The sequence below is a fragment of the Leuciscus leuciscus genome (genome assembly GCF_965113295.1).
Source record: "Leuciscus leuciscus genome assembly, chromosome: 18".
Taxonomy (NCBI): domain Eukaryota; kingdom Metazoa; phylum Chordata; class Actinopteri; order Cypriniformes; family Leuciscidae; genus Leuciscus; species Leuciscus leuciscus.
In genome coordinates this window covers 7,696,485-7,721,606 of record NC_138742.1, presented here as the reverse complement: position 1 = coordinate 7,721,606, position 25,122 = coordinate 7,696,485, and the positions used below count along the sequence as shown (strand labels likewise).

General features: G+C 36.5%; 1 protein-coding gene across 4 annotated transcripts; it reads left to right on the top strand.

Moving 5' to 3' along the window:
• The first annotated feature begins 254 nt into the window (after positions 1-254).
• Positions 255-24,047, top strand: camk1gb (calcium/calmodulin-dependent protein kinase IGb). Of its 4 annotated transcripts, none has more exons than XM_082145650.1 (13): positions 255-414; positions 8,546-8,657; positions 14,026-14,151; positions 14,798-14,872; positions 14,959-15,097; positions 15,200-15,323; positions 16,472-16,547; positions 17,387-17,499; positions 17,633-17,711; positions 18,815-18,902; positions 21,336-21,673; positions 22,981-23,081; positions 23,176-24,047. In XM_082145650.1, the coding sequence occupies exons 1-12, from the start codon at positions 354-356 to the stop codon at positions 23,045-23,047; spliced, it is 1,398 nt and encodes a 465-aa protein (XP_082001776.1). In that variant the 5' UTR covers positions 255-353; the 3' UTR covers positions 23,048-23,081; positions 23,176-24,047. The 4 variants fall into 4 exon arrangements, with proteins under 4 accessions (XP_082001776.1, XP_082001775.1, XP_082001774.1 ...); XM_082145649.1 differs by lacking the exon at positions 255-414 and adding an exon at positions 5,716-6,114 and having other exon boundaries at positions 23,220-24,047; XM_082145648.1 differs by lacking the exon at positions 255-414 and adding an exon at positions 5,717-6,114.
• The last annotated feature ends 1,075 nt before the right edge of the window (positions 24,048-25,122 follow it).

Here is a 25,122-nt window from a genome sequence, read left to right as displayed (position 1 = left end):
GTTCTTTATAATATCTGTTCATGGCACTGGGTATTAGATATTTTCTGAAAGTGAATAGCGTCCTCTGTGAGACCTCTGAAACAGTTTCCTCGTCTCCACATTCTTATTCCTATTTACGCAAATCATCCTCCCTGAAACAGAACTATCTAGAGATCTTCACGTCCGGTTATCTCCCATGTTTCCTTTCCCCACCATGGCAACACACCGTACACAGAGTGTTTTAATGAGAGAAGTGTCTCACCCAGGTTCATCATGTCTCTCTCAGGATACATACGACAACATCTTGAAAACAAGTCAGACTTCCACCGGTCCTGACAGCGTAACGTTTGCCACAGGACACAGTTCTGCCAGCGATGCCATCATACTTCATCAAGCAACACAAAGCGCTGGTCAGCAAAAAACAGCATCACAAAGGTAAGCTGGAAGAATCCTCGAATTTATCTTCTGTGCCAGGCAAAAGTTTGGACACATTTGACTGAATTTGTTTCACATGGTTGTAAAAACCTTTTGATATAAAGGCTTTTGCTTAAATGCTTGAAATTGTGTTCAACAAATAGTTTTGTAGACAAATAATTGTGCATAGATATGAATTTGCTTATATATCAAAAAATTTTACAATGAAACTTTTCAAATTAAAATATTAAAACCTTTAATATAGTTTTGATTACATTTCAAAATAATAATAAATAATATAGCCTATAGATTTTTAATAATCATGTAAATGTTACTGCTCTACACATTGCTATATTTTGATATTAATAAAATGTATATTTGTTTTTATTAAATAATCAGTAAGTATTAAATCTACATTCAAAATATAGATTTTCAATAATAATGTAAATGTTATTATTCAATTTTTACACATTGCTATTTTGCTATTAATAAGATTTCAGTTTTTGGTTATTTTTGCATAAAGATAATGAGAATTGGTCAAGAAAACATAATTTTCACAAGAAATATTTTTCTTCTAAAATAAAAAATCAGTAGGTGTGTACAAACTTGACTGCTGAATTATTAAATATACAAATATTTTTTGTATATAACTTTAATGCATTTTTATATATATATATATTCATTCAAAACATAAAAACAAAAAGTAAACAAATTATATTTAAATTATATCAAATTCTATAAATTATATTCATATTTGTATTGTAGACAGTGGTCTTTAATGTTGTTGCATGTCCAGTAATAAGAGAACTAAAATTCGCGTTTGAGTTTTACTCAAGCCTATTAAAGGAGGAAGTGTCACAGTGTGTTTTATGGGATTATCCTGACTGGCACAACAGGTCGCATGCTATAATCTCTCCTTGAGCTCACCGTACGCTCTGATGCGACCTAGGGAAAACTGAAACACTTGAATGGTCCTTTTTCTTTTGATTTTGGTGTGAAATGTGACCTGGACATGTTTTTTTGTGACATTCACATTCGGGTTAGCAATAAAGTCACCATACCATTGCTATCACTCACATTGAGGAGAAACATGCAGTGCACATTCTTTTAAGTGATTGGACTTGAGTTTCATGAGGTGGAGGTGAACAAATTTCACAGTCCTGAGCCATATAGAGACCAGATTTGTTCCATTTAAGCATGGCATTTAACATGGCAATGTGCTTAATACAGTACCACAGAACACCTTCGCAACCATATAGCAATGCAATGGCATTGTGGCGTGGGAGTTTTACACATGCAAACATCACTCTCATTTTCAGAAACTACAAAAATCAAGTTTGGTTGATTGTCAGATAATGTTTTTAGTGCCATTTCCACCATGTTTTCATGGCAAAGTCCCTTTAAGGCAAGTCATTTCACTCGGCGGCCATCTTTGAAATGTCTCTCGGGCAGCTATTTCAGTCATGCAAGTGCAGCTCTTATATCTCTTTGAATGGGGAAACATCAAATTATCTAAAACGGTTTGCCAAGCTTACGATTAAAGCTGCTGTCGGCAATTTTTTTTTTATCATATTCAGTGAAATTGACACTATAATCCGACAGAACAACATAGATAAGATGGTTTTAGAAAAAAACCCGAGCTTCTAACTCCACCTGGAGCGTGTTATTTGTTTTGCAAAAATCCACCGCTCCCGGATCATCGGGTCCAATCAGCGCAGGGGGGTGTGAGATCTAACTGTCAATCACAGGTCGTGCACACGCCACAGATCCCCCTCACTCGCGCACGTTACAATATCACATGCACACGCCACGCCTGAAGTTCGCCTGGAGATTGCATGAAGCGTGATGGCGGAGAGAAAATCGACTAACAAGCTTCCAATTCCTCGGTTATTGCTATCTATGGGTAGATTAGCCAGGGCAGCCTACCTCCGAGTCCATGGTGTTGATCGATGCTGAAGAGACGGACGCGTTCACAGAAAATCAGGTACACACGCACAGTGACGCACTGACGAGCACGACCTCGATGGGAGGGTGCTCGCTGGTAGTGGGGAGGGGCATGAGAGTTGTAAACATTCAAAATTTTGGCTAATCGACCCAATCTGCCAGACTTGCCGACTGCAGCTTTAAATTTCATATTTGAATGAAATCTGACAATAACTGTCTCAAAAATGTTGTTTCTAAACGCTCAAATCATGTTTAAAAAAATATCCTTTTTTTTTTAAGCTGGAGCAGAACACAGACGGCAGCTGCAGTGACGCGGTGACTTTACCAATTGGCGATTGGCTCTTTTATTTAGAAAGCGATTCTTATTCCGCCATATTGCGCATTGCACTTTCTCCCATTAAAAGTAAAAGAGATTGACATTAAAGGGTTAGTTCACCCAAAAATGAAAATTCTGTCAGTAATTACTCACCCTCATGTTGTTCCAACCCCGTAAGACCTTCGTTCATCTTCGGAACACAAATTAAGATATTTTTTATGAAATCTGACTGCTGTCTCACTCCTCATAGGCTTCTAAAGACATTATAACTTGCTGGCCCAGAAAATGCATTAAAGACAACGTTAAAGCAGCACTCAGTAACTTCGGGACTTCTTCGCTGTATTCTCGCTTTTTGCTCGCAGGTTTCTCTCTAGAGCTCCCCCCACAGCTTCGGAATAGATATTTGACAACACTGTCGTAAAAACTCGTTGTTGATTCTCAGACACCAGAGGCTATAGATCAACGACATCAAAGCAGATAGGACATTCTTTAAAACGTCTTCTTCATTCGGGTTCGGACAGCGTGAGGGAGCGCAATAATGACAGCATTTTAGCAGATTTCTTTTGGCCGTAAGCAATTGTTTACATCGCGAGACCTGATATCACGCGAGACTTCCTGACGCGGCGGCCGGCGGCCCGCCGGCTCAAAGTTGCAAGTGCGTATTTTCCGCTCACGGGCACCAGGGGGGTGCGAAACGACCACCATTCAACCCGAAATAAGTAATATAACCATTCCAATGACTCTGAAGCTGTTCAGTTAAGGTAAAAAAAGTTACTTAGTTCACCTTTAATATAGTCCAAGTGACTACAGTGGCTCAATCTTAAGTTTATAAAGCGACGAGAATACTTTTTGTGCGCAAAAAAAATTAAAAAAAATAACGACTTTATTCCACTATTCATTTCCTTCTCTCTGGGCCTCGAGTTATTTCACGTATGTGTAACTGCGCAGCGCTTCTGTGTTGTAGGGGAGAGCGGGGCTAGTTGTAACACGCTTGTTTTAAATACTTCCGCACATGCTTGGATGACGAAACTTTGTGTATTTACTAGTTGCCATATCAACACTATATAGAATTTTTTTTTTTTTTTTTTTTTGGAAGATATCCATAGACATTTATTAAACCATAGCAAAAGTTAATTTCTTACTTAAGTTAATTTTTGTGTTTATTTAAAATAAGACAAATCTGATATTATTTTAATCTCCAAGATGTTATTTAACAGTTGACATAGTTATTTAATGCTTCGCTAACTAGCAGAAGACAGCAGGGTTTAAACCCCAGTTGTGCAGGCGGGGGCATGTTGTAACACTGCGTTACAATGTGCCCCTATTAGAAATATGCTATTATATTCTATACTTTTATTAATTTTATTGAGAAAACGTGAGAAAAAGGTGAATAAAGACTGAGAGTCAATGTTCAGAAATTACTAATTATTTATTTGTTTTGAACTATGTTGTATAGTTTTCATGTGTTCGTTGTCAAAACTCAAATGAGTTTATATTTAATTATTAAAAATGGCCATTATTTATATGAAAAGGTTTTTTAATTGTATTTTATTTAGAAAATATTTTAGTTTGTTTTGTATATTTTTTTTATTAGATCAGATAACATTTTATGCTGTCGTATGTTATGTTACAATGTGCCCCACACATGTTACAATGTACCCCACCTATGGGGCATGTTGTCACATTTCACTTCCATTCTTTCAGGGTATATCAAGAAAAAAGTATATACTGTATTAATAAAACAAAAACAGATAATTGTACTAGACATGTGGGAAATTAATGTGTGAAAAAAATAAATAAATGAACCATAAGTAGATTTACACAAACTGAGAAAGTCAAAAAGCCTTACTTTGTGCCCTGCTCTCCCCTACACACGCATCACACACATGACCAGCGTTGGCCAATAGTGAGCCTACGTGTGACGTGCAACACAGAGGCACTGCGCAAAAACACTACGTGAACTAACTCGAGGCCCAGAGAGAAGGAAATGAATAGTGGAATAAAGTCGTTATTTTTGTTTGTTTTTGCACACAAAAAAGTATTCTCGTCGCTTTATAAACTTAAGATTGAGCCACTGTAGTCACTTGGACTATATTAACGATGTCTTTAATGCATTTTCTGGGCCAGCAAGTTATAACGTCTTTAGTGTTTGTGTTCCGAAGATGAACGAAGGTCTTACGGGGTTGGAACAACATGAGGGTGAGTAATTACTGACAGAATTTTCATTTTTGGGTGAACTAACCCTTTAACAGTTCCGCCAACCCACCAAATGAAGGTGTATTTCAGCAGTGACGTGTCACTCGCCACTTTGGCCGGTTGAATTTTTATATACATTTTACAATTGGAGTCTTTTAAAAAGGCAACTGAAATAATAAACTAAGTTTAATGTAGTGTTGTCAAAAATATAGATATTTTTTTATACACATCTATAGCTTACTGAAATATCTGAAACGCTTCGAATTTTCATTTTCAATATTCATTTTCCACAGAACAGACACCCGCGCTTTCTCTCTCTCTCTCATCTCTCTGACTGCGAGTTACACACAAACCCGCCTCTCCTCACTCACTAATTTCATTTGCTCTGGATGAATATAGTTGCTGTTAGGGCTTTAATTTTTATAGCGTGGGAATGCTCGTATTGCGCATAATTTGACTCATTCCCGCAGATTTAGTGCTCAGACACAAAGTGCGGCACATTAAGCCGCCTCTCAGTTCTTATGGTGTATTCACACCAAACGCAAAGCGTATAGGCTCGCATCGCGTTACTCGCTCTAGATTAGGCTACTCGCGGTATGTTTCTTGTTTTTCGCATCACTCGCGCGAATAAAAACATCGCGCGAATAAAAACATCGCGCGAAAAGGAGTGTCTTCACGCACATCATCAACAACAATTTGTAAACGTCATGCGAATTTTCCGCTCGGGTTGAAATTTTTCAACTAGCGCGGGAAAAGCGATTGAGACGAATATCGAGCCGACCTATTCGCGTCTTTGCATTGACTTTGTAGGCCTATGTAATCTACCAACAGCCTTGTCAAGTAAAGTTAAAAAAAATTATTCAAAATGCTTTGTTTGTGAATGCTTTGTTTTAGTTAAAGTTAGTCTTTATTTAAAATAAGAAATTTTGTGTACATGTGGTGCTGTCATAAAATGTTAAAGATTTATATGCCCATTGAACACCTGTGCTCTCATGATACTGATATTGAAAAGGCCATTGAAAAACCCATCATGGCAAGTTTCTGTGTTTGTGCGTGTGGTGATATCACATGTACAGTAGACAGTCATCAAAGAGACCTTGAGAATCCGCCTCGCTGTCCGCTCCTCCCTCATTGACAGCACATGCATGTAATCTCAACCTGTTGGTTATTTGTGCTCCTCCCGGCGGGTTTAATCTGTCCAGACTGCAGCGGGCTTTTGGCAGGAGAGTCAGAGCAAGGCATCTTTTGCGCACTTGCCTCTCTAGGTAAGTCAAAGGACGGGACGCTCTCCCGAGTAAACCCGATTCCTGTCCTATAACAGAGACAAGAGGAGACTGAGGATGCTGCAAAAACAGGTCACACTTTAAATTACAGTGTTCATGTTAATGTGCAATTATTTATTGTAATCCATTATATTTCTATGCAATATGGACATTGTAATGTAAAGTGTTTTTCTTTTTTTAAATAGACGATTTTATCTGACAGTTTAATTGCTTGAGTGCGCGCAACAATTGCTTAAGAAATTAACTTCTGACTGAGTGGTTTGCGAAATTTAAATGCTCGTTTTTCATATGATGATGGTGCATATGAAAGATTTTTGCAAACTGTACTAATTGCACATAAATGTGCATCATTGTATTTCGGACGCGTTGCAAATGTCCGTTTCGCATCAACCTCTCTCCTCGCCTCTCTTTCTTTGTCAATGCTGTCCTTGCTTGAGCTTCGATAGTTTCTGCAAGAGACAAAAATCCTGCTGGAGTTACAGACCTGAAGGTAAGGTCAAAAACGGGCTCTTTGTAAAATAATCACCTCTGCTTATGCATGCAAGCAGCATCAGAATGCACATTGTGAAAGATGATTAATGTATTGCATTATGCGCGTGGCTTAAATAGGTGCACGTGAGTACGATCTATAGATTAAGACTTTGAATTATGCGATATGATCGTCAGTCACTGTATGGGACACCTTGCACCGGGACACCTTGACCAGGACACGCGCCCCATGCATGTATTTATGATGACCCGTGCTGAGCTGCATGTTTATGTTTATGCTGGTCTCGTGCGCTCAGCAGAAATATTATAATCCACACAGACTCTCTGAACATTAAAGGGGCTGCAGAGGAAAGACAAAGCCATGTGCAGAAATTGATGTTGTTCTTGTGTGATTAGTTTGCAGTGTTGTGCATTGCAAGATGCATTTTAATTTATGATATACTAAAATTAATACGAGTATACTGTGATTGGCACTGTTTGTTTTGAACCTTTTGAAAAAAAGTCAAGAATTTTTTTTTATTTTACGCATTTGTTAAATATTGCTATTTATTTGTTTTTTAAATGAATGTGCATTTCATGAAATTTTGTTTCATTTTAATTAATTAATTAATTTGATCAATTTAATATTTTAAATATTTGTCTTCATTTAAATGTTTGTCATTTTAATTATTAATATAAGTGGCATTTATTTAATAAATTTATCATTTATTTTTATGAATTTGTAGTTTAACATATGGCGATGGTCATATTCCTTATGCTTTAACCATAGCTATTGTTCGTTATGACATTGACGGTGATTGCATGCAACCATGGTGGGTTTTTTTTAGACCCGCAGTCCATTCTTGCCTCTTAATTGGATGTTCTTTTTTTCTCTTGGTTACCTAATTACTGGTTCTACTGGTCTACTCAATTAGCCTGCTCGATTCCATTGAGTTTTTGCACCTCATTGTACTTAACAACACTCTTAGTGGCAAATTACTGATATTTTTGGCTATTGAAGTTATAAATTGCAAGTGACCTCATGAACTCATCAGTGAGGTAATTGTTTTAAGGTCAGAAGATCAGAGCCTTTAACCCATTATATAAGTGGAATGAGAGCAAAGCTTTCCAGAACTTTCCAGAACTCAGTGCTGCTAATCCCAGAGAAGTCTTTATATGTTAGAAATGACACATTTATTGGATTGCATGTATGTCTGAACACCTATTATGAAGAAATAAGAAATATTGTGTTTATTTGACTTTAAAATCAAGCAATTTCTGCTGTCTTTGTGTGCGGTTGATGGGCTTGAGTTCATTGTACATGCGTTTTTGTTGAAGATGATGGCTTTATCATCCAATCATTTTTAGAGGCACCTTTGAGTTGGATTTTCAGAGGTGAAAGGTCTAGTTTAGACAAAATCCACCTTCTCCAAATATAATCCAGTTAAAACAACTAGATTTATAGATATTTCATAGAAATGCCAAAAGAATCTCTAAGTCACCTAAACTCAAATTCAATTAAGACGCACATCTACCTGTCTGTACTCTGACCAGCCAAAACCTGATTAGTGTTTTCTGACAGCCGTCTATAAGCTATGTAGGACAGCCCATGAGGAGCTGTGGAGTTTTTAAAGAGTTCGGCGCAGATCAGTGACACACTAAAACTAAAGCTGTTAGATGAACACACTTCCAGTCAAAAGTGAAGCCATCGACTGTCCGTCAGTAGCTGACAGAACCCTAAAGGATGCAAAAGAGTTTTTGATATTTCACCTTGATTTGGAATTCTAATTGGATTTATATTAGGAATCAGGCCTCATAGCTCCTGGACTGTTAGGGATTATTAGGGATTTGGCTGCGAATAAAGGTACATTTAAAAAAAATATATCACAGATCACAGACGTAGGTCTTTGTTGGTCACTTTCTTTTCTTTTTTCATCCTCTTCAGAAATCCCTGTAGAAGCTCACGCAGAAATGGGGCGAAAGGAGGGCGACTATGATTGGAAAAAGAGCACGGATAACATCCAGGATGTGTTTGAATTCATGGAGGTGCTCGGATCGTAAGTACACCTTTAGTTCCTCTTATTATTCATTGTAAAAGTTGTGAATGGTTTTATTAACATAATTTTTTTCAGTAGGATATTTTATTTTGGTGGTAAATTTATACTGACAGTATTTATGTCTCAAGTGGCATTTTGTTTTTAATGAAGTATACCTTAAATTCACTTCCTACATGCAGCTGATAATACAATTATTTTGAGATTTTAAGTGTAAACAAGTACTGTGCTAAAAAGTTGTTTATCGTGCACATTAAATAAAAAAACATTTTATTTAAAAACCTCAAAGTTTGTATATTTTCCTGAGTATTTTAAATTTGTTAGAGACATTTTCCAGAAAGCTGTTTTTCCTCACCCAAAGTGTCCGGTAAAGGATTGACCCAGATTGTTTAACCAACTTCACCGTGTGGGTAATTTAAGGCTCGGCATTTGTGAGATTAGTGATTCCCTCTTTAACTGTGTCCTTACATTTTAAGCCTTTTGTTTGGATTTTCTTTGATTAAAGAAAATTGACTTAAAGACACCCTGTGGTAAAAAATCTAGTTTTTAATGTTGTTTATATGTCTATGTGGTGTTTTTAAAATGCTTTAAGACAAACAATGTGTAAATTCATAAGTTAACACCATTGCTGAGTATTTTCTCCTTAAAGGGGTGGTATAATTCCCTTTTCACAAGATGTAAAATAGGCTAAGTCTTTGATGTCCCCAGGGTGTGTATGTGAAGTTTTAGCTCAAAATACCCCATAGATATTTTTATATAGCATGGCAAAGTTGTCACTTTTTGAGGGTGAGCAAAAACGCACCATTTTTGTGTATGTACCTTTAAATGCAAATGAGCTGCTGCTCCCGGCACAGAGGGCGGAGCTTAAAGAGCTTGCACTCACACAGACATGTACTGAAAATTTCTAAAACTTTTAGCCTTTTATGTTCAAACCGGATTCAGACAATGATGGAGAGACTCAAGAAGAAGTGACAACATGTAGAATGCAACAGGACATTTCTGAATGGTTAGTTGATGAATTTATGTCGCTCGTGAAGCTCTGTCAAGTCGAAGTTAGTCGCGGACGTGGAGCTCTCGGCATCTCGAAAACGCCACGCCGATATTGATCCTCGTTTTATTTCTCCTTTTGTCCCAAAGTCTGCTTGCCATGGTCCGTAATGTTTGAACGAAACAACAACAGCGTAAGCGTGCCGCTATAGACGTAACGCAGTTGTCCACGTCTGTCGCCATGGTTACTATGGCAGTACGAGCGGAAACCAGGGATAACGCATATATTACGTCATTGACAGGCGACAGTGACCAGGGACGAGCCATTATTTAAAATTGGATTTTCTCTGAAATTAAAAATCTTTGGGAACTTTTGGGATATTGTAAGTACACAACTGCAGGAAATATTTGATTACAAAAATCTTACATATTGCACCTTTAATGGGCCTCAGCCTGTAAAGCAGACAGCAATGATCCGGCCCTGTTGTCCTGAACCGGTTGTGTCATTGCGGGCGCAGAAAGCTGACTATACCGTGAGCTCAGCAGACACGAGCATCTGTACATCGCCTTTGCTGACTGTCCAGCGATCACTAAGCAGAATAATGTTTCGTCCCTGAAGACAGACACTATGAGATCAGCGCAAGCGTCACAAACATTATTTGGGACGTTCGTTTCCATGTTTCACGGAAGTCTGTAACGAAATAATCAGTTACTGTGTGATCCAAAAGTGTGCATTTGATTGGCTGATGTTGAGGGTGTGAGATTTATTCAGTGGAGTCCTGTAGCATTCAGGTCGCCCTGCGTCTGTAGGTGATTCAAGGGTAAAGCACAGGTTAAGACACTTCTAGACCGGTGTGTGTTAATCGCTTTGGCAGACAGGGAATAACAGGGATCACAGGCACCAGGGAACAGCTAACGGGATGGAAACAGCTTTGCGATAATCTACCAGGCATGGCCTGCAATGTGCTGTCTATTATGCAGATGATGATATCCATGTAAATAATTATACTGGATTATTCTCATTGATTAAGGCGAAACAATAGAGTAAAACATTTATCTAATGAATGTCACTACTTAATGCAATTACATTAAAAATTGCTACATTTTTTGGATTACACGTTATCTGAAATGTTGTTGAGGCATTATCTAATTAAGTATGCTCTAATTTGCATGCATTTCCAGATCAGAATCATCAAGATAATCGACCGATCACTCGATTACCAAAATAATCGCGTCACAGCCCTAGATAAGTTAAAATATTGAAAATATTTAAATATATTAGCATTTTGTGACTTTCAGACAAATAAAAGACAATTCTTAAAGTGTTAAAATATTGTCTCGTGAACTCAATATCGTGTTTTGTCTCGTCTCATGAGCAAAGTGTATCGGCACATCCCTAAAATCTACTGATGCAAAAAGAATAAACAAAAGTGCAATAAAATAAACACGTTTTTCTGACTAGTGTAAATAAAACATGCAATGAAAAGCCAAATAGCCCAAAATCTCTGTAAATCTTTTTTTTTTTTTTTTTTTTTCATTTTTTACTTTTTTTTTTTAATTAATTTATTTTATTTTGTAAATTTTTTCCACTTTTTAATATTGTTGTTACTGCTTTCTTTTAATATGGAGAATTTTGCCTCTGTGTTTTGAGACCACAGTGTTATTTATCGAAATAGTATTATAGTTTTTATAATAATTTTGAATTAGATTTTCCATTTTTATTTTTATTCAATCTAAAGTTTTATGGATATTGTTTGTTGTTATTTCAGTTTTAGTTTAGTTTGAGACCACATTCAATTCCTTCTTCTTCTTCTTCTTCTTCTTCTTTTTTATTTATTTTTTTTTTTTTACAAGTTTACAGTCCATGCAGATCATAAAGTGAGATAATGATCTAGTTTCAAGCATAAACTGCTGTGTCTAGAGAGCTCTGTCACGACCTGCCCTTGCCTGAGGGTGTTACTGGCACCACTGGGGCATTATGGGCCGTGGGGAGTTGAGCACAGTCGTTTCCTCCGACAAAAACAACCCGAATTAAACTCCCACAATCCCTCAGCAGGCTTCCACTGGAGTTAACACCCATCAGGATGAAGTACAACATCTAAAATTGGCTTAATCCAGAGATTCTATGATGAAAAATCATATTTCTATGTATTTCATTAGCAGTTTTCTCTGCCTTTGGGCACATTCTGTGCACTGACCTTCAGTGTGAGCTGTATTTAGTTTTTATTTATTTATTTATTCATTCATGCATTTCATTGAAATCCTCAGTATTTAATGAATTCAGGACTTTCTAAAGGATTATTCACTCCTGACTGTAGGTGAAGGTTAACACACATCTCTGAGCTCTTGTATTCAATGCAGGAAAAAGGTGTTGTGAGAATATGTGATAGACGCTGGCAGTGTCAGGGGACGCTTGTTTGTTGACGCTCCGTGTGTGTGTGTGTGTGTGTGTGTGTGTGTGTGTGTGTGTGTGTGTGTGTGTGTGTGTGTGAGGACGAGATTGTGTGATGTTGCACTTCAGGCATGATTTAAGCATTTCGAATTCAGTGCTATATCAAAAATAAATACCTACATTAAAAAAAAAAAAAAACTATATTAAACATTTAAAAATATCTAAACTTTTTATTTTAAGTAGTAAATGTTATTAAAATATTGTAATAATAATACATTTAGTGAGTTTTACACTCAAATTACGCAGTACACTTATTTTCAAGATATATATTCTCTTAATGTTTTTGAAATATTCTCTGAGAAATCTTAAAGTCGACATGAAACGGAAGATGTGATCGTCTTTTCTTCTCTATTGTGACGTATATCCAAATGAAACGGCTTCTTGAACAAGAACAAATGTAGGGCGGGGCTTGATTTGTTGATTGGATGGTTTGCTATTGGTGGATCTCATGTGAGTGACAGGTTGCCCCGCCCTCATCATCAGAGAAGAGAAGAGATGTCACTGAAAGAGGGAGGGGAAGATATTTTGATTAAAGATTACAAGGCACATGAATTAAAAAAAAATTATAATAATGATGTGCACGGATAAATCATTTATGATAAATACTGCAATATTCCATAAAAAATAAGAATTGTCCATTTCTTGGTGACTTTAATATCTTATACAGTTTTACTTCACTGGTAAATTTTTCTTCGTCTGATCTTTTTAAATGAATCAACACAAAAATGCTGATTAAAAATAAAACGTTCAGCTTATAACTCTTTCCCCGCTTTCATTGACGGAAATTTCCGGCTTTCCATGTTTTCACTGTTATATGGTAGGGGGCGCTATTACATACAGGCGAAGAAGAAGCAGAAACAACCGATATCATAGTCTTTGACAAAACACGATTTTCTCAGCTTTTAGCTCAAAATGTTGCTTTTTTAATGAAATTTACCGACATTCAAGTGTTGTTCTTTCTTTTGATATATTGCATGTTCAGATATTCATACAACAACTTTTTTTTGTGTGTGTGTGTGAAAATGATCAAAAATGCTGGCGGTGGCTGGCAACTTTTTTTTTCAAAAAACGCTGGCAGGGAAAGAGTTAAACTGGGATGATAAGAGTATTATGAATATGAAGATTTGCAGCAGATAAAGCAGTGATGCGTAATCTCAGCAGCTGTTCTTTATAGCCGGTCTTATTCAACCAATCTCATGCTAATTGTAACCGATCCTCTTTCCGTCGGAGGCAGTGCCAGGCGCTCTGGTTGCAGGCCTGTGTTTGTGGAGGCTCCTGGATACCAGGCCATTAGCGCTTCCGTTGCGTAAGGGATTTCGCATGTAATCCTCGTCCCAGGGCAGCTATTCCAGGTTACTTCTGAGGAGGGCATGGAGAAAAGAAAATTAAGTGCTTTAGGTGATCTTCCAAAGCTCCCACAACCAGCCAACCATATTTTACTGATTGTTTAAATTATCCGGTTGCGCAATTAGTTTGCAAATTCAGAAAATATAATTGTCTGAGTCTGTGCTCTGATAAGTTTCTCAGATGTTGCGAAGATGTTCTGAACGGTTTCTAGGGTGTTGCTAGGCATTTTTTCACTTGTTTTATTGTCCAGGCATTTAGCAAATTGATATGTGTGTTTATACAATTATATAATCACTTGCACTAATAGTAATTGCTTCACACATTGCTTCATAGCAGATCTCGCCAGAGCCCTGGCCTCTTTCATATTTCTAGCTGTTATTAGATGGATGGTTTGCAGTGTGGCGCGGAGGTCTCAACAGGGGTTCAAAAGTCACATCCTCGCCTTCATTAAAACCTGTTTTACTCTCGGGGACGTGCCACACCGGCAACACGTAAACCAAGATCATGCTCTCGCTCTGAAAAACATCATCCCAGGCAATTGCACATTTGACCTTACCCCCATCTTTCTCTCTTTGCTTCCTCTAGGGGAGCGTTCTCTGATGTCTACATGGTGAAGGAGAGAAAAACAGGCAAGCTTTTTGCTATGAAGTGTGTGAAGAAGAAAAACAAAAGGGACATCAACCTGGAGAATGAAATCGCCGTGTTGCGGATGTAAGAATGAAATCTGCCCTAGCTTTTAGATATGCAATGAAATTGAAATTGAAACATTAGAAATTCAAACCCAACTTAGGGCATTGAAATTATGGAAGCTTGTTTCCGCCATGGAATAAAAAAATGTCTCAATTGCGAGTATGTGTATGTTTATATCACACAATTTAGACAATTTTTTCACCGAATTTTGAGATAAAAACTCGCAATTGCAAGTTATAAAGTCTGAATTGCGAGATCACAATTCTAACTTTTTGCAATTGAGGGATATAAACTCGCATTTCTGAGAAAAAAAAAAAGTCTGAATTGCGATATAAACTCGCTTATATCTTAAAATTTGGGTTTTATAACTTGTTGTGGGATTCTGAGAATTCTGACTTTTATTCTCGCAATTGCAAGTTTATAACTTTCTGACTTTTTGTGAAATTGCGAAGCATAATCTCGTAAATTGTGAGGAAAAAAAGTTAGAATTCTGGAAAAAAAAACATAGAAATTTGAGATAAAAAGTTAAAATGACCTTTTTTAGCGTTTTCCTCCATGGTGTAAATAAGCTTATATACAGTAAATGCATTTATAACAACATTTATCTGATTTTAAATCAGCATAACTGTATTTCCTTATACTAACTTCTTAATTTTTTTGTCTATAGGATCAAACACGACAATGTGGTTTGCTTGGAGGATTTCTATGACAGTCCGACGCATTACTACCTGCTCATGCAGCTGTAAGTGTCATCACCCACTGAAGCTACTGTATTCAAAGCTCTTTGTGTCTTTACAGCATGTTGTTAAACGTCTCGTATCCCGTCAGAGTTTCAGGTGGCGAGCTGTTTGACCGGATCCTGGACCGGGGCATGTACTCAGAGCTGGATGCCAGTCAGGTTATCAAACAGGTGCTGGAGGCGGTCGGCTACCTGCACAAAAACGGCATAGTACACCGCGATCTCAAGGTACAGAGACGCCGCATTCACACAAGCATCTGCATAGAAACACGTGTGCATATACTGTACATATATGCAGATAAAGACTTGAGATCTGTATTCTCTCTTTAGCCAGAGAATCTGCTCTACTACAGCTCTGATGAAAACTCCAAGATCATGATCAGTGATTTCGGCCTGTCTAAGATGGAAGAGCATGGCGTCATGTCCACCGCCTGTGGGACTCCGGGATATGTCGGTGAGAATGATAGCCACTGACAGCCAGGGAATGTCAAAGCAAAAAAAGGCAGCTGGTTTTGATTCATTGTCTCTAAAGGCACCGTGAAACTGCATCCACAACATATTTAGCTTCTGTAATGTGATGTTTCTCTGAGTGATGCACAGCATTCAGTGATAGATACTGTTTTGAGGCTTGAAATTGTATCCATTGGGATCAGGAAAAGTATGCTGTAATAATATTGGTATTATAATACTGCGCTGCAGAAAAGTTATTTAATTGTATTTATTGGTAACACTGCAATAAGGTTCCATTTGTTAACATTAACAAGTTCAGGTTAAGTTCAACATTTACTAATACATTATCAAAAGCAAAGATTGTATATGTTAATCTAATATTGTATATTTGGGAGTCAACCATGTGTTGTTTGCAGTCAAAACTGAGCACTGGTGACGAAAATCAGATTTTTTCTTTTTTTTTTTATCAGTAAAATCAATGTAATATATTTTTGTTCAATATTATTTTTTATTAATTTTTTTGAGAGAATTTCATGGTACTAATAAATATTTATGCAATAATTATGATAATTTTTTTCCCATTGAAAATAATGTAAAAAAAAATTTTTTTACTTTTTTTTTTTGCACTCTGGATATTTTAAGAGTGTCACTCCTTCATTGCTGTGCACTTTTTTTTCTGCATCGATTTGATTTGTAGATTGTACACACAAATAATTTTCTGTATTTTTGCATTATGCCTATTTCCCACTCATTTCCTATGGCGGTCATTTTTGACCATGACCAACACAAGTGCAAATTTTTATTTATTTTTTTTTTTGTGGTTACATAGCGACTGCCGCAAAAGTCACAGAGTTTCGTACCATTCTGATTAAGTAAAAAAAGATTTAAAAAATGACCGAACAACACCAGAAGGTTAATATTATTTAATGGCAGTATTTAATGGACCTGATATAACATGAACAGCTGATGTATAACAAATGTACTGTATTACTCATTTTTATTTTGAATTTATTTAATTGAATTTATTTTATTGCTGCATTATTTCAATTAACATAATTTTTTTTTAGAATAAAGTGCACTGATGAATCTTGCACTATAAAACCACTAGAGACATTCAAGAAAATAAACAAGTGTATTTGTATTTGCTCGCAGCCCCTGAAGTGTTGGCTCAGAAACCCTACAGTAAAGCCGTTGACTGCTGGTCTATTGGAGTCATCACCTATATCCTGTAAGTCCCTCCCTAGCACTAATGTCATTTCTAAGAAAACTGATTTTGTACAAAATGCACTCCACACTATCAAGTGAGTTGGACTGTAAACAGCACTGTTATTTACCGAGAGTGATAAACAGATGCCAGGTTCTTAATTTGGAAACCTAAAGCTTATTGTTTGTCAACACTGACAGATTAGCCGTTTGATTCATTTATCAGTTTAAGGTCACACAGAATACATTATACAATGTAGGGCTCTCAGATACACAGCGCCCCCTGGTGGAAATCTAGATTTTCATTCATTTATTTGGTTACACTTTATTTCAATAATCCATTATAGACATTCTACTAACTGTAAGTGTCTTTGCAACTACATGCCAACTAACTCTCATTCATTTGCAACTACATGTCAACTAACTCTCATTCATTTGCAACTACATGCCAACTAACTCTCATTCATTTGCAACTACATGTCAACTAACTCTCATTCATTTGCAACTACATGCCAACTAACTCTCATTCATTTGCAACTACATGTCAACTAACTCTCATTCATTTGCAACTACATGCCAACTAACTCTCATTAGAGTATTAGTAAACTTATGGGTGGAATAAACATATGGCAGGACTTTTACTTTCTGACCCCTGGACTTTACACCTCTGCTGATATGTACTTGCAAATTTACTTATAGACATCATAATAAAGTGTTATCAGATATTAAGCAGACAGTAGGGCCTACTAATACTCTAATGACTTGTAGTTGACATGTAGTTGCAAAGTTACTTATAGTAATTAGAATGTCTAAAGTGGAGCATCAATATTAAGTGTCACCATTTATTTTGCTTGATTTTCACAGTCTCTGTGGATATCCTCCTTTCTACGAAGAAACCGAGACTCGTCTGTTTTCTAAAATCATGAAGGCGCAGTACGAGTTCGACTCGCCCTTCTGGGATGATATCTCTGAGTCTGGTGAGCATCCAATAATACAACCATTCTTTACTTTCCTACTGCTATCAGATTAATCTAAACCTCTCTTATGATTCTGCAAAACACACCTGTAACTAGAAGCCCTTAACCTCATGTATAATTACTATCTCTCTAGCAAAGGACTTCATCCGCAACATGATGCAGAAGAATCCTAAGATGCGTTACGACACAGAACAGGCTCTCAGACACCCCTGGTGAGTGACCACAGGACACTTCTATTGCTCAGACGTTGCTCTTTCAAACCCTTAAAGGGACAGTTCACCCAAAAAATGATAAGTCTGTCATCAATTACTCACCCTTGTGTCGTTCTGTACTTGCTTGATGCGTGAGAATGAATCTCATTGGTTCTCATGCTCGAGCTTCTGTTTACCAAATTTGAATGCACTACATATTATGCATGTTCGATGATCAATGTTTATGTAAATGTGTTCATAATATAAAGCAATCATGTCTCTTCAGAAGTTTCTTCACTCAGTTCATATGGATTTGTTTTACGATCTCTTTATGAAGAGATTTCAATGAAAATATCAGTGAACGAAAGTCTTACGGGTTTAACGACATGAGGGTGAGTAAATGATGACAGAATTTTCATTTTTGGGTGAACTATCCCTTTAACAAATATTTGCTGTTTAATTTATGTATACATTTTTCTCATATGTCTCAGAAAAATAAATAAAAATAAACTTTTTTTTTTAACCTTTGTTGACAGAGTATAGAACTATATAATTTAATATGGATAGTATTGCGTAGATCAGTGTTGTTTGTTAACTAAAACTATATAAATAGTTTTCAGAAATTGAAATAAAGCAGAAATCAAATAAAATATGTATATTAGATGAAAAACTTAAATTTGGCAACTAACTGAAATAAAACAAGTTATATATAAAAAATTTACTAAAATTAATAAAATAAAGCTAAATATAAATATTAAAAAACACAAAAACTAATAAAAATGACAAAACACATAGCAAAATTACAATAAAAAAATAATTCAATTTTTTTTTTTTTAAATATGATTGTATTACAATAACACTAAAATAACACTGATAATTCTCTCTTAATTTGATGAGAAATATTGAGTTTGTATTGATATCTCCAACTTGACTTGATATTAAAAGTCTCTGTTTGCTCTCCGTATAATCTCATTGAAACGAAACCCACAGATCACATATGAGATCGACAGTTGTTAGATTAAACTGGAATAAACTTCTTCCTGTCTTAAAGTCTGGTTAAAAGAGGAAACGAAATCCTCCTGTTTTCCACTAGCTCTGGTTTTAAATCCAGCTTTGACCTGCAGGATTATAGGAAAGACGGCCCGGAGTCAGGACATCTACCATTCCGTCAGTGAGCAGATCCAGAAAAACTTTGCCAAGTCCAAGTGGAAGGTAAAGTCATGTTTCATAACTCTCAGTAGGGTTTTTCAGATGATCTCTGGTCTGATTACACAATTTAAGTCGTTGATTTGGTCATCCGTCTTGCCTATAATTGCTCCATCTGGAACAGACCAGTTTCAGTTAGTTTTAGCAATCTGATTTATGCTTGGAGACATCTAAAGGTTTTTTTTTTTTTTTATCAAATCAATGGCCTAGAAAAATATATTTTGGAAACACTTCAAGCCTTTTTACACTGCCCGGCCAAAAGCAAATTCACTGTTTGGGTTTAAACAGACAAATGCTTAAGACAAATGCTTAAGACCCAAATGATTGGGTCATTATTGTAGTGATTACTATGTTTCTAGCATGTTTGGCAACAGAAATTGATGCACCTCTTGATGGAAATAACATTGCAACATTTATTTCTATCAAGAGGTGCATCAATATTTGCTCAAGATCTTGTATTGACAATGCAAGAGTCCAGCACTCTGTAAAGTCTCCTCCAGCACATCCCAAAGACTCTCAATGAATATAAGATCTGGACTCAGAGGAGCCGATTCATGTGTGAAAATGATTCTTCATGTTCCTCACAACTATTCTTTCACAGTTTGAGCCTGATGAATCTTGACATGGTCATCCTGGAATATGGCCATGATGTGTGGTTGTTTAAGAAATGAAAAGTTACACACTCCATCAATTAGGGTTAGAGGAACTGTTCCCAAACATATAACATGATAGAAACATAATAATCACTGCAATAATGATCTAATCATAGACTCTTGAAAGTCCCCCTGTGGTGAAAATCCAGCTCTTAAAGGATTAGTTCACCCCAAAATGAAAATTTCCTAATAATTTACTCACCCCAATGCCATCCAAGATATCCATGTCTTTCTTTCCTCAGTGGGAGAGAAATTATGTTTTTTGAGGAAAACATTTCTGGATTTTTCTTCTAACAATGGACTTCATTGGTTACCATCGTTTTTAAGTCCAAATCGATGCAGTTTCAAAAGTCTTTGAAGTGTTTAAACGGGCTGTACGCGATCACAGCTGAAGAAGAGGTTGTTATCTAGTGAAACGATAGGTCATTTTCAAAAAATAATTATAATTTATAGACTTTTTACCTTCAATAGTTCGGATTGAGCTGATCAACAAACGGACAGGGAACTACGTCATCACGTTGAAAGGTCACGCCGCCACTGGCAATGCTATTTGAACTACTATTCATATTCATCAGAATGTTATTCACTATTCATATTCATATTCACTGAATACTATTACTATATATATAATAGCAAACAATACTATTTGAACTATCCTCCTTCGTACGGTCGCATTGTAAACAGTGGGGCGGTACTTCTGCCGGCGCCGCGTGACCTTTCAACGTGATGACGTAGTTCCCTGTCCGTTTGTTGATCAGCTCAATCCGAACTATTGAAGGTAAAAAGTCTATAAATTATACTTTTTTTTTTTTTTAAACTACCTATCGTTTCGCTAGATAACAACCTCTTCTTCAGCTGTGATCGCGTACAGCCCGTTTAAACACTTCAAAGACTTTTGAAACTGCATTGATTTGGACTTAAAAACGATGGTAACCAATGAAGTCCATTGTTAGAAGAAAAATCCAGAAATGTTTTCCTCAAAAAACATAATTTCTCTCCCACTGAGGAAAGAAAGACATGGATATCTTGGATGGCATTGGGGTGAGTAAATTATTAGGAAATTTTCATTTTGGGGTGAACTAATCCTTTAATGTTGTTTGTGAGTCTATGTGGTGTTTTTAATATGCTTTAAGACAAACCATGTGTAAATTCATAAGTCAACACCATTGCTGAGTATTTTCATAATAATCCCTGCAATAATGATCCTTAAGCATTTGCCTGTTTAAATCCAAATAGCGATATAATGCATTCTAATATTATTGTAATGCCTTAATTATGCCTTGTTATGCACCTTATAATGCATGGTCTCATGAATAACTGTACAGTTATAATATTTAGTTAGTAAACCAGTGTCCAATTCCAAACATAAACATTATATTTGCATATTTAGCACACTTCTACATGCATACTGTGCTGTAAACTGGTATACTGGTATACTGGTATGGTTTTTCATATGGTTTCAAATGAAAAAGTCGTTACATATTTTACAGTCATTTAAATGTCACGCTGGTAATGGAAGTGCACTGCATTATGGGACACAGCACTCATCGCTGTAAGCTCATTTTGTATACTGCATGTGTAGTAGATTGCACAGGTCGATCGTTCATATCGTTTTTTTGTGCACCATTAAAATGCATTGATTGCTTTTTCATTTTACTTCATGTTTCAAGATACGATCCAAAGTGAGATTTGGTACCAAAAAAAATGTGGTACTGAATCTGTCTATTAGCTTTTTTTGTTTCCTGCATTATACTGACTATCTGAAATCCTGATCTCGTCCCTCCAGCAAGCCTTCAACGCTACAGTGGCCATTCGCCAGATGAAGAAGCTGCAGCTGGCCAACTCTGAGGCCTGTCTGAAACACAACCCTCCAACTGTGCCTGAGATCAAGGTCATCACGACCAACACACCTGACTCCGTCCGCAAGAAGCAGTTCGCTGAGACCCCACAGCTAAACGGCCACGTGCCCAGCCATCAGATGAACGTGCCGTCCGGCTCCACCGAGGCAAAGAGTCAGTACCACCCGATCCGGGTCAGTCACAGCGAGACCACTCATGTCGGGACCCTAACCATTGCAGAGAAGGGCAAACATGTGTATCACTCGGAGCCAGCTGATCTAAATGGGTATGTGTTTGTGTTTAAAAGTCATGTCATGGAAAAAAGATCTTTGTTTGATCATTTGTACTAAAACTCTGACACTCTAAACTTGAAACTAAGCTATGAAAATGTTCAGAAACCACCTTGTCAACCATAAGCATATTAACATAACATACAGACGCCAGCGTTGTCAAAACGACCCCCATTCACTCAGATATTTTACACTTTATTTTAAGGTGACGTAGTTACATTGTACTTGCTCAAATAAGTACTGAGTAATATTAATGAATTACATGTACTTACTGTAGAGTAAGGGTAAGGGTTTGGTTTAGGGTTAGTTGCTTGTAATTATGCATAATTTACTGTTATTACAATAGAAAGCACATGTTGTAACGTGTAACTACGTCTCCTTAAAATAAACTTACCGAATTCTGTATTTCGCTGCCTGGCCAGTAGATGGCGATGACACTTTGATAAGAAACACTACTCGCTTATAGACTGAACACGTAATACGCATGCGCATTTAGACACCGTTTTCACAAATTCGGATTCCAGACAATAATTGTATCTTTTTAAAAACACGCTCTTTGAAACCTGATTTCAAAGCTTGCGTTTTCGGGCCCCCAAAACGCAGTTGTCGTGTAAATGAATGGTGAAAATGCATATAAAGTTTTCAATCTTTTTGTTAAAAACAGTGTAGTGTAAACGGCCCCCTAGTGTGAGCATATTTACCCATTTCACATTCGAGAAGGCTAGCCAATCATAATCGAGGTCATTTACATCTTAAAGGTACAGTGGCAAAAACTAAAAAATGGTCATGCTAAGTAAATTATGATGTTTTCGGTGTGAGAAACCTTGACTTACAGTATTAGTGGATATCATGAGTGTTTGAGTTTGCCAAAAGCTGTTATAACAAGATTTAAAGTTAATATGCTATTCATAACCAATTTTCAGTATTGTTATCGTTAACTAAAAATAAAACTTTTTTTTAAACTTCATTCATTAAAATAGAGCTTAAATAAAATGAAATAGAAATATTACATATTTATACAAAATAGAAATGTTGCCTTTGCAACTAACTGACATAATGTTAAGTCCTAAAATGACTAAAACAAGAAAATACAAAATTAAAACTAAATAGAAACTTAACAAAAATGTCTAAAACTTAAAATTAAAAAACATGAATAAAAAACAAAACAAAACAAAAAAAACTATAATTGCCTTTTCCCCTCTAAAATCTGAAATATGTTTGAGTGAAACAGGATAAATATGCAACATAATTAGTTTTTATCCATTGATTGATTTACTCTAATTATGTATTTTAAATTCTTCAGGTACGCAAAAAGAAGCTCCAACCGAAGCGGGCCGAACCTGCAGACTGGCGTTTGCTCTGTCATGTGATTTGGCTGCATTGGAATTATGTGATTTTTGACAGGTAAAGCTGACAGCTTGATTGTTTAATAACACATACAGTATACGCATATATATGTATATATGCTCCATGCCTCACTTTCTCGTGCTGGCTACAGGTCTGTGACCTTTCACCCAGTCACTGGCTGCTTTCTGTGGGCAGGTCCTGCTCTGCTCTGGTCAAGAGTGTCTGCAAGACAGATGGCCACCGGCCCGCACCGTTCTGAAATACTGAAGTTCAGAGGAGTGCCTCCATATCTGCGCACACACACACACACACGCTCACAGAGCACAAATACAGCCTGTCACACACTCATGATGACACAGTGTCCCTGTAAAAGCAGATACAGTTACACTTCAAGTGCTGAACCTCAAATTTTGTATTTTCCCTTGAGGAAACAGTTTTACATTATCAAGGACAATTAATATCTCTGTATTAAAACATTTGGAGCAGGGGTCCGTGTTACTGGACGCTTGTGTGAGGAGTATTAATTCTGTGCTTTTGTACATATACTCTCTGTAATGCATGGCTAGTTTGTAATGTGCAATAATGTGTAAAACTGTAAGCTGTCGATATTAGATTGTACATCGCTGGAATAAGAAACTACCCAACTGAAGTCCCAGCCTTTCTATTTATTCGTTAAATAGTTTTATTGGGGTAATTTATCTAGAGTGGTTTATTTTTCTAATGCAGAAATTATTATTGTATGTTTATCCATTATATATTTTTGTCATAAAAAAGCAGATTTAACGCCTTTTCCCACCACCATTGTAAGACTATAGCCCTTGTTTTGTGCACTATATATTGCAGTATACGTGACACACATGATCTTCACTGTTAGAAATACTGTACTGTGACTAATTATCTTGTACGAGATTATAATAAAGTGTCCTCTGAACTACAGAAAGGGATTCTGCTTGTGTAGGCTGCTATACTGTCAAAGCTTTGTGCAATATTTTTACCAATAAACCCTCAGTTTTATCACTTATAGTTTTCTTACTGGTCTAATGTTTGTACTTTTTTGCATGCTTAGATCTAATTAAAGAGGCCATATTATGCCCTTTCACGAACTCTTAAGTTTGTTTTTAGTGTCTACTACAGTAGATTAGATTTTCATGCTTGAATGTTTAAAAAAATGGGTGTGTTGTGATTGGTCAATCGCTACGATTGTGTTTGTGAAATGTCCCGCCCCTTACCATAACTGTGAATTTCAACACACTACTAACTAACTCAACCAGGCCTCATCCCTTTATTTACGTGTTCCTTGAGCGGGGTATATTTAAATGAGGAATATTGTGGCGTGTTCGTTCCCGGAAGAAAACTCAAGATCACAATCAAGGCATTTCAGTGTGATTTTGTAACTTTGCAGACCTTTTTCATGCTCAAATAGCAACATTACACACTAAAAAAAGCTGAACATGTAAAAAAAAATAAAAAAAATCCTAAAATAGGTTCTCTTTAAACCCTGTTATTGTAAGGCTGACATGCATGTTATCTTTACTGACATTACATTCAAACATTGTGATAATTGAAACTTTTAGATGGTCCCAGTAAACAAATAACGACTGCCCTCCATCCAGCATCTGACCTGGACTCCTGGCTGACCTGTAGATGTTATGGAGGTCACTCACCTGAGCTCAGATTAGCATGAGACTTTAGTCATCTTACTGCTGAGTGTGTACTTATGCACGAGGACACACTGACACCGCTGACATTATGATTGGTCTTAAAGTAAATATAAATGGATAAATATAAAAATATAAAATAAAAATATATGGCTTTTTTATATATATTTTTATTATAGGGCATGTTTCAATGTTTGATTCAAAGAATTTTGGGGCATAGGCATTTTAAAATGTTCACTCTAACGGTATGTTTGAGCTTCATAGGTGCATTTACTGTAAATGTTTAATTAAACAGCATTTTTTTTAGCATAGACGTGTGTGTGTGTGTGTGTGTGTGTGTGTGTGTGTGTGTGTGTGTGTGTGTGTGTGTGTGTGTGTGTGTGTGTGTGTGTGTGTGTGTGTGTGTGTGTGTGTGTGTGTGTGTGTGTGTGTGTGTGTGT

Coding starts and splice junctions, on each gene's coding strand:
- camk1gb (XM_082145649.1), top strand. CDS start 5,991: ATGCATGTAATCTCAACCTGTTGGTTATTTGTGCTCCTCCCGGCGGGT. Junction 8,658..14,025: donor TTCATGGAGGTGCTCGGATC/GTAAGTACACCT, acceptor TGCTTCCTCTAG/GGGAGCGTTCTCTGATGTCT. Junction 21,674..22,980: donor GAGCCAGCTGATCTAAATGG/GTATGTGTTTGT, acceptor TAAATTCTTCAG/GTACGCAAAAAGAAGCTCCA.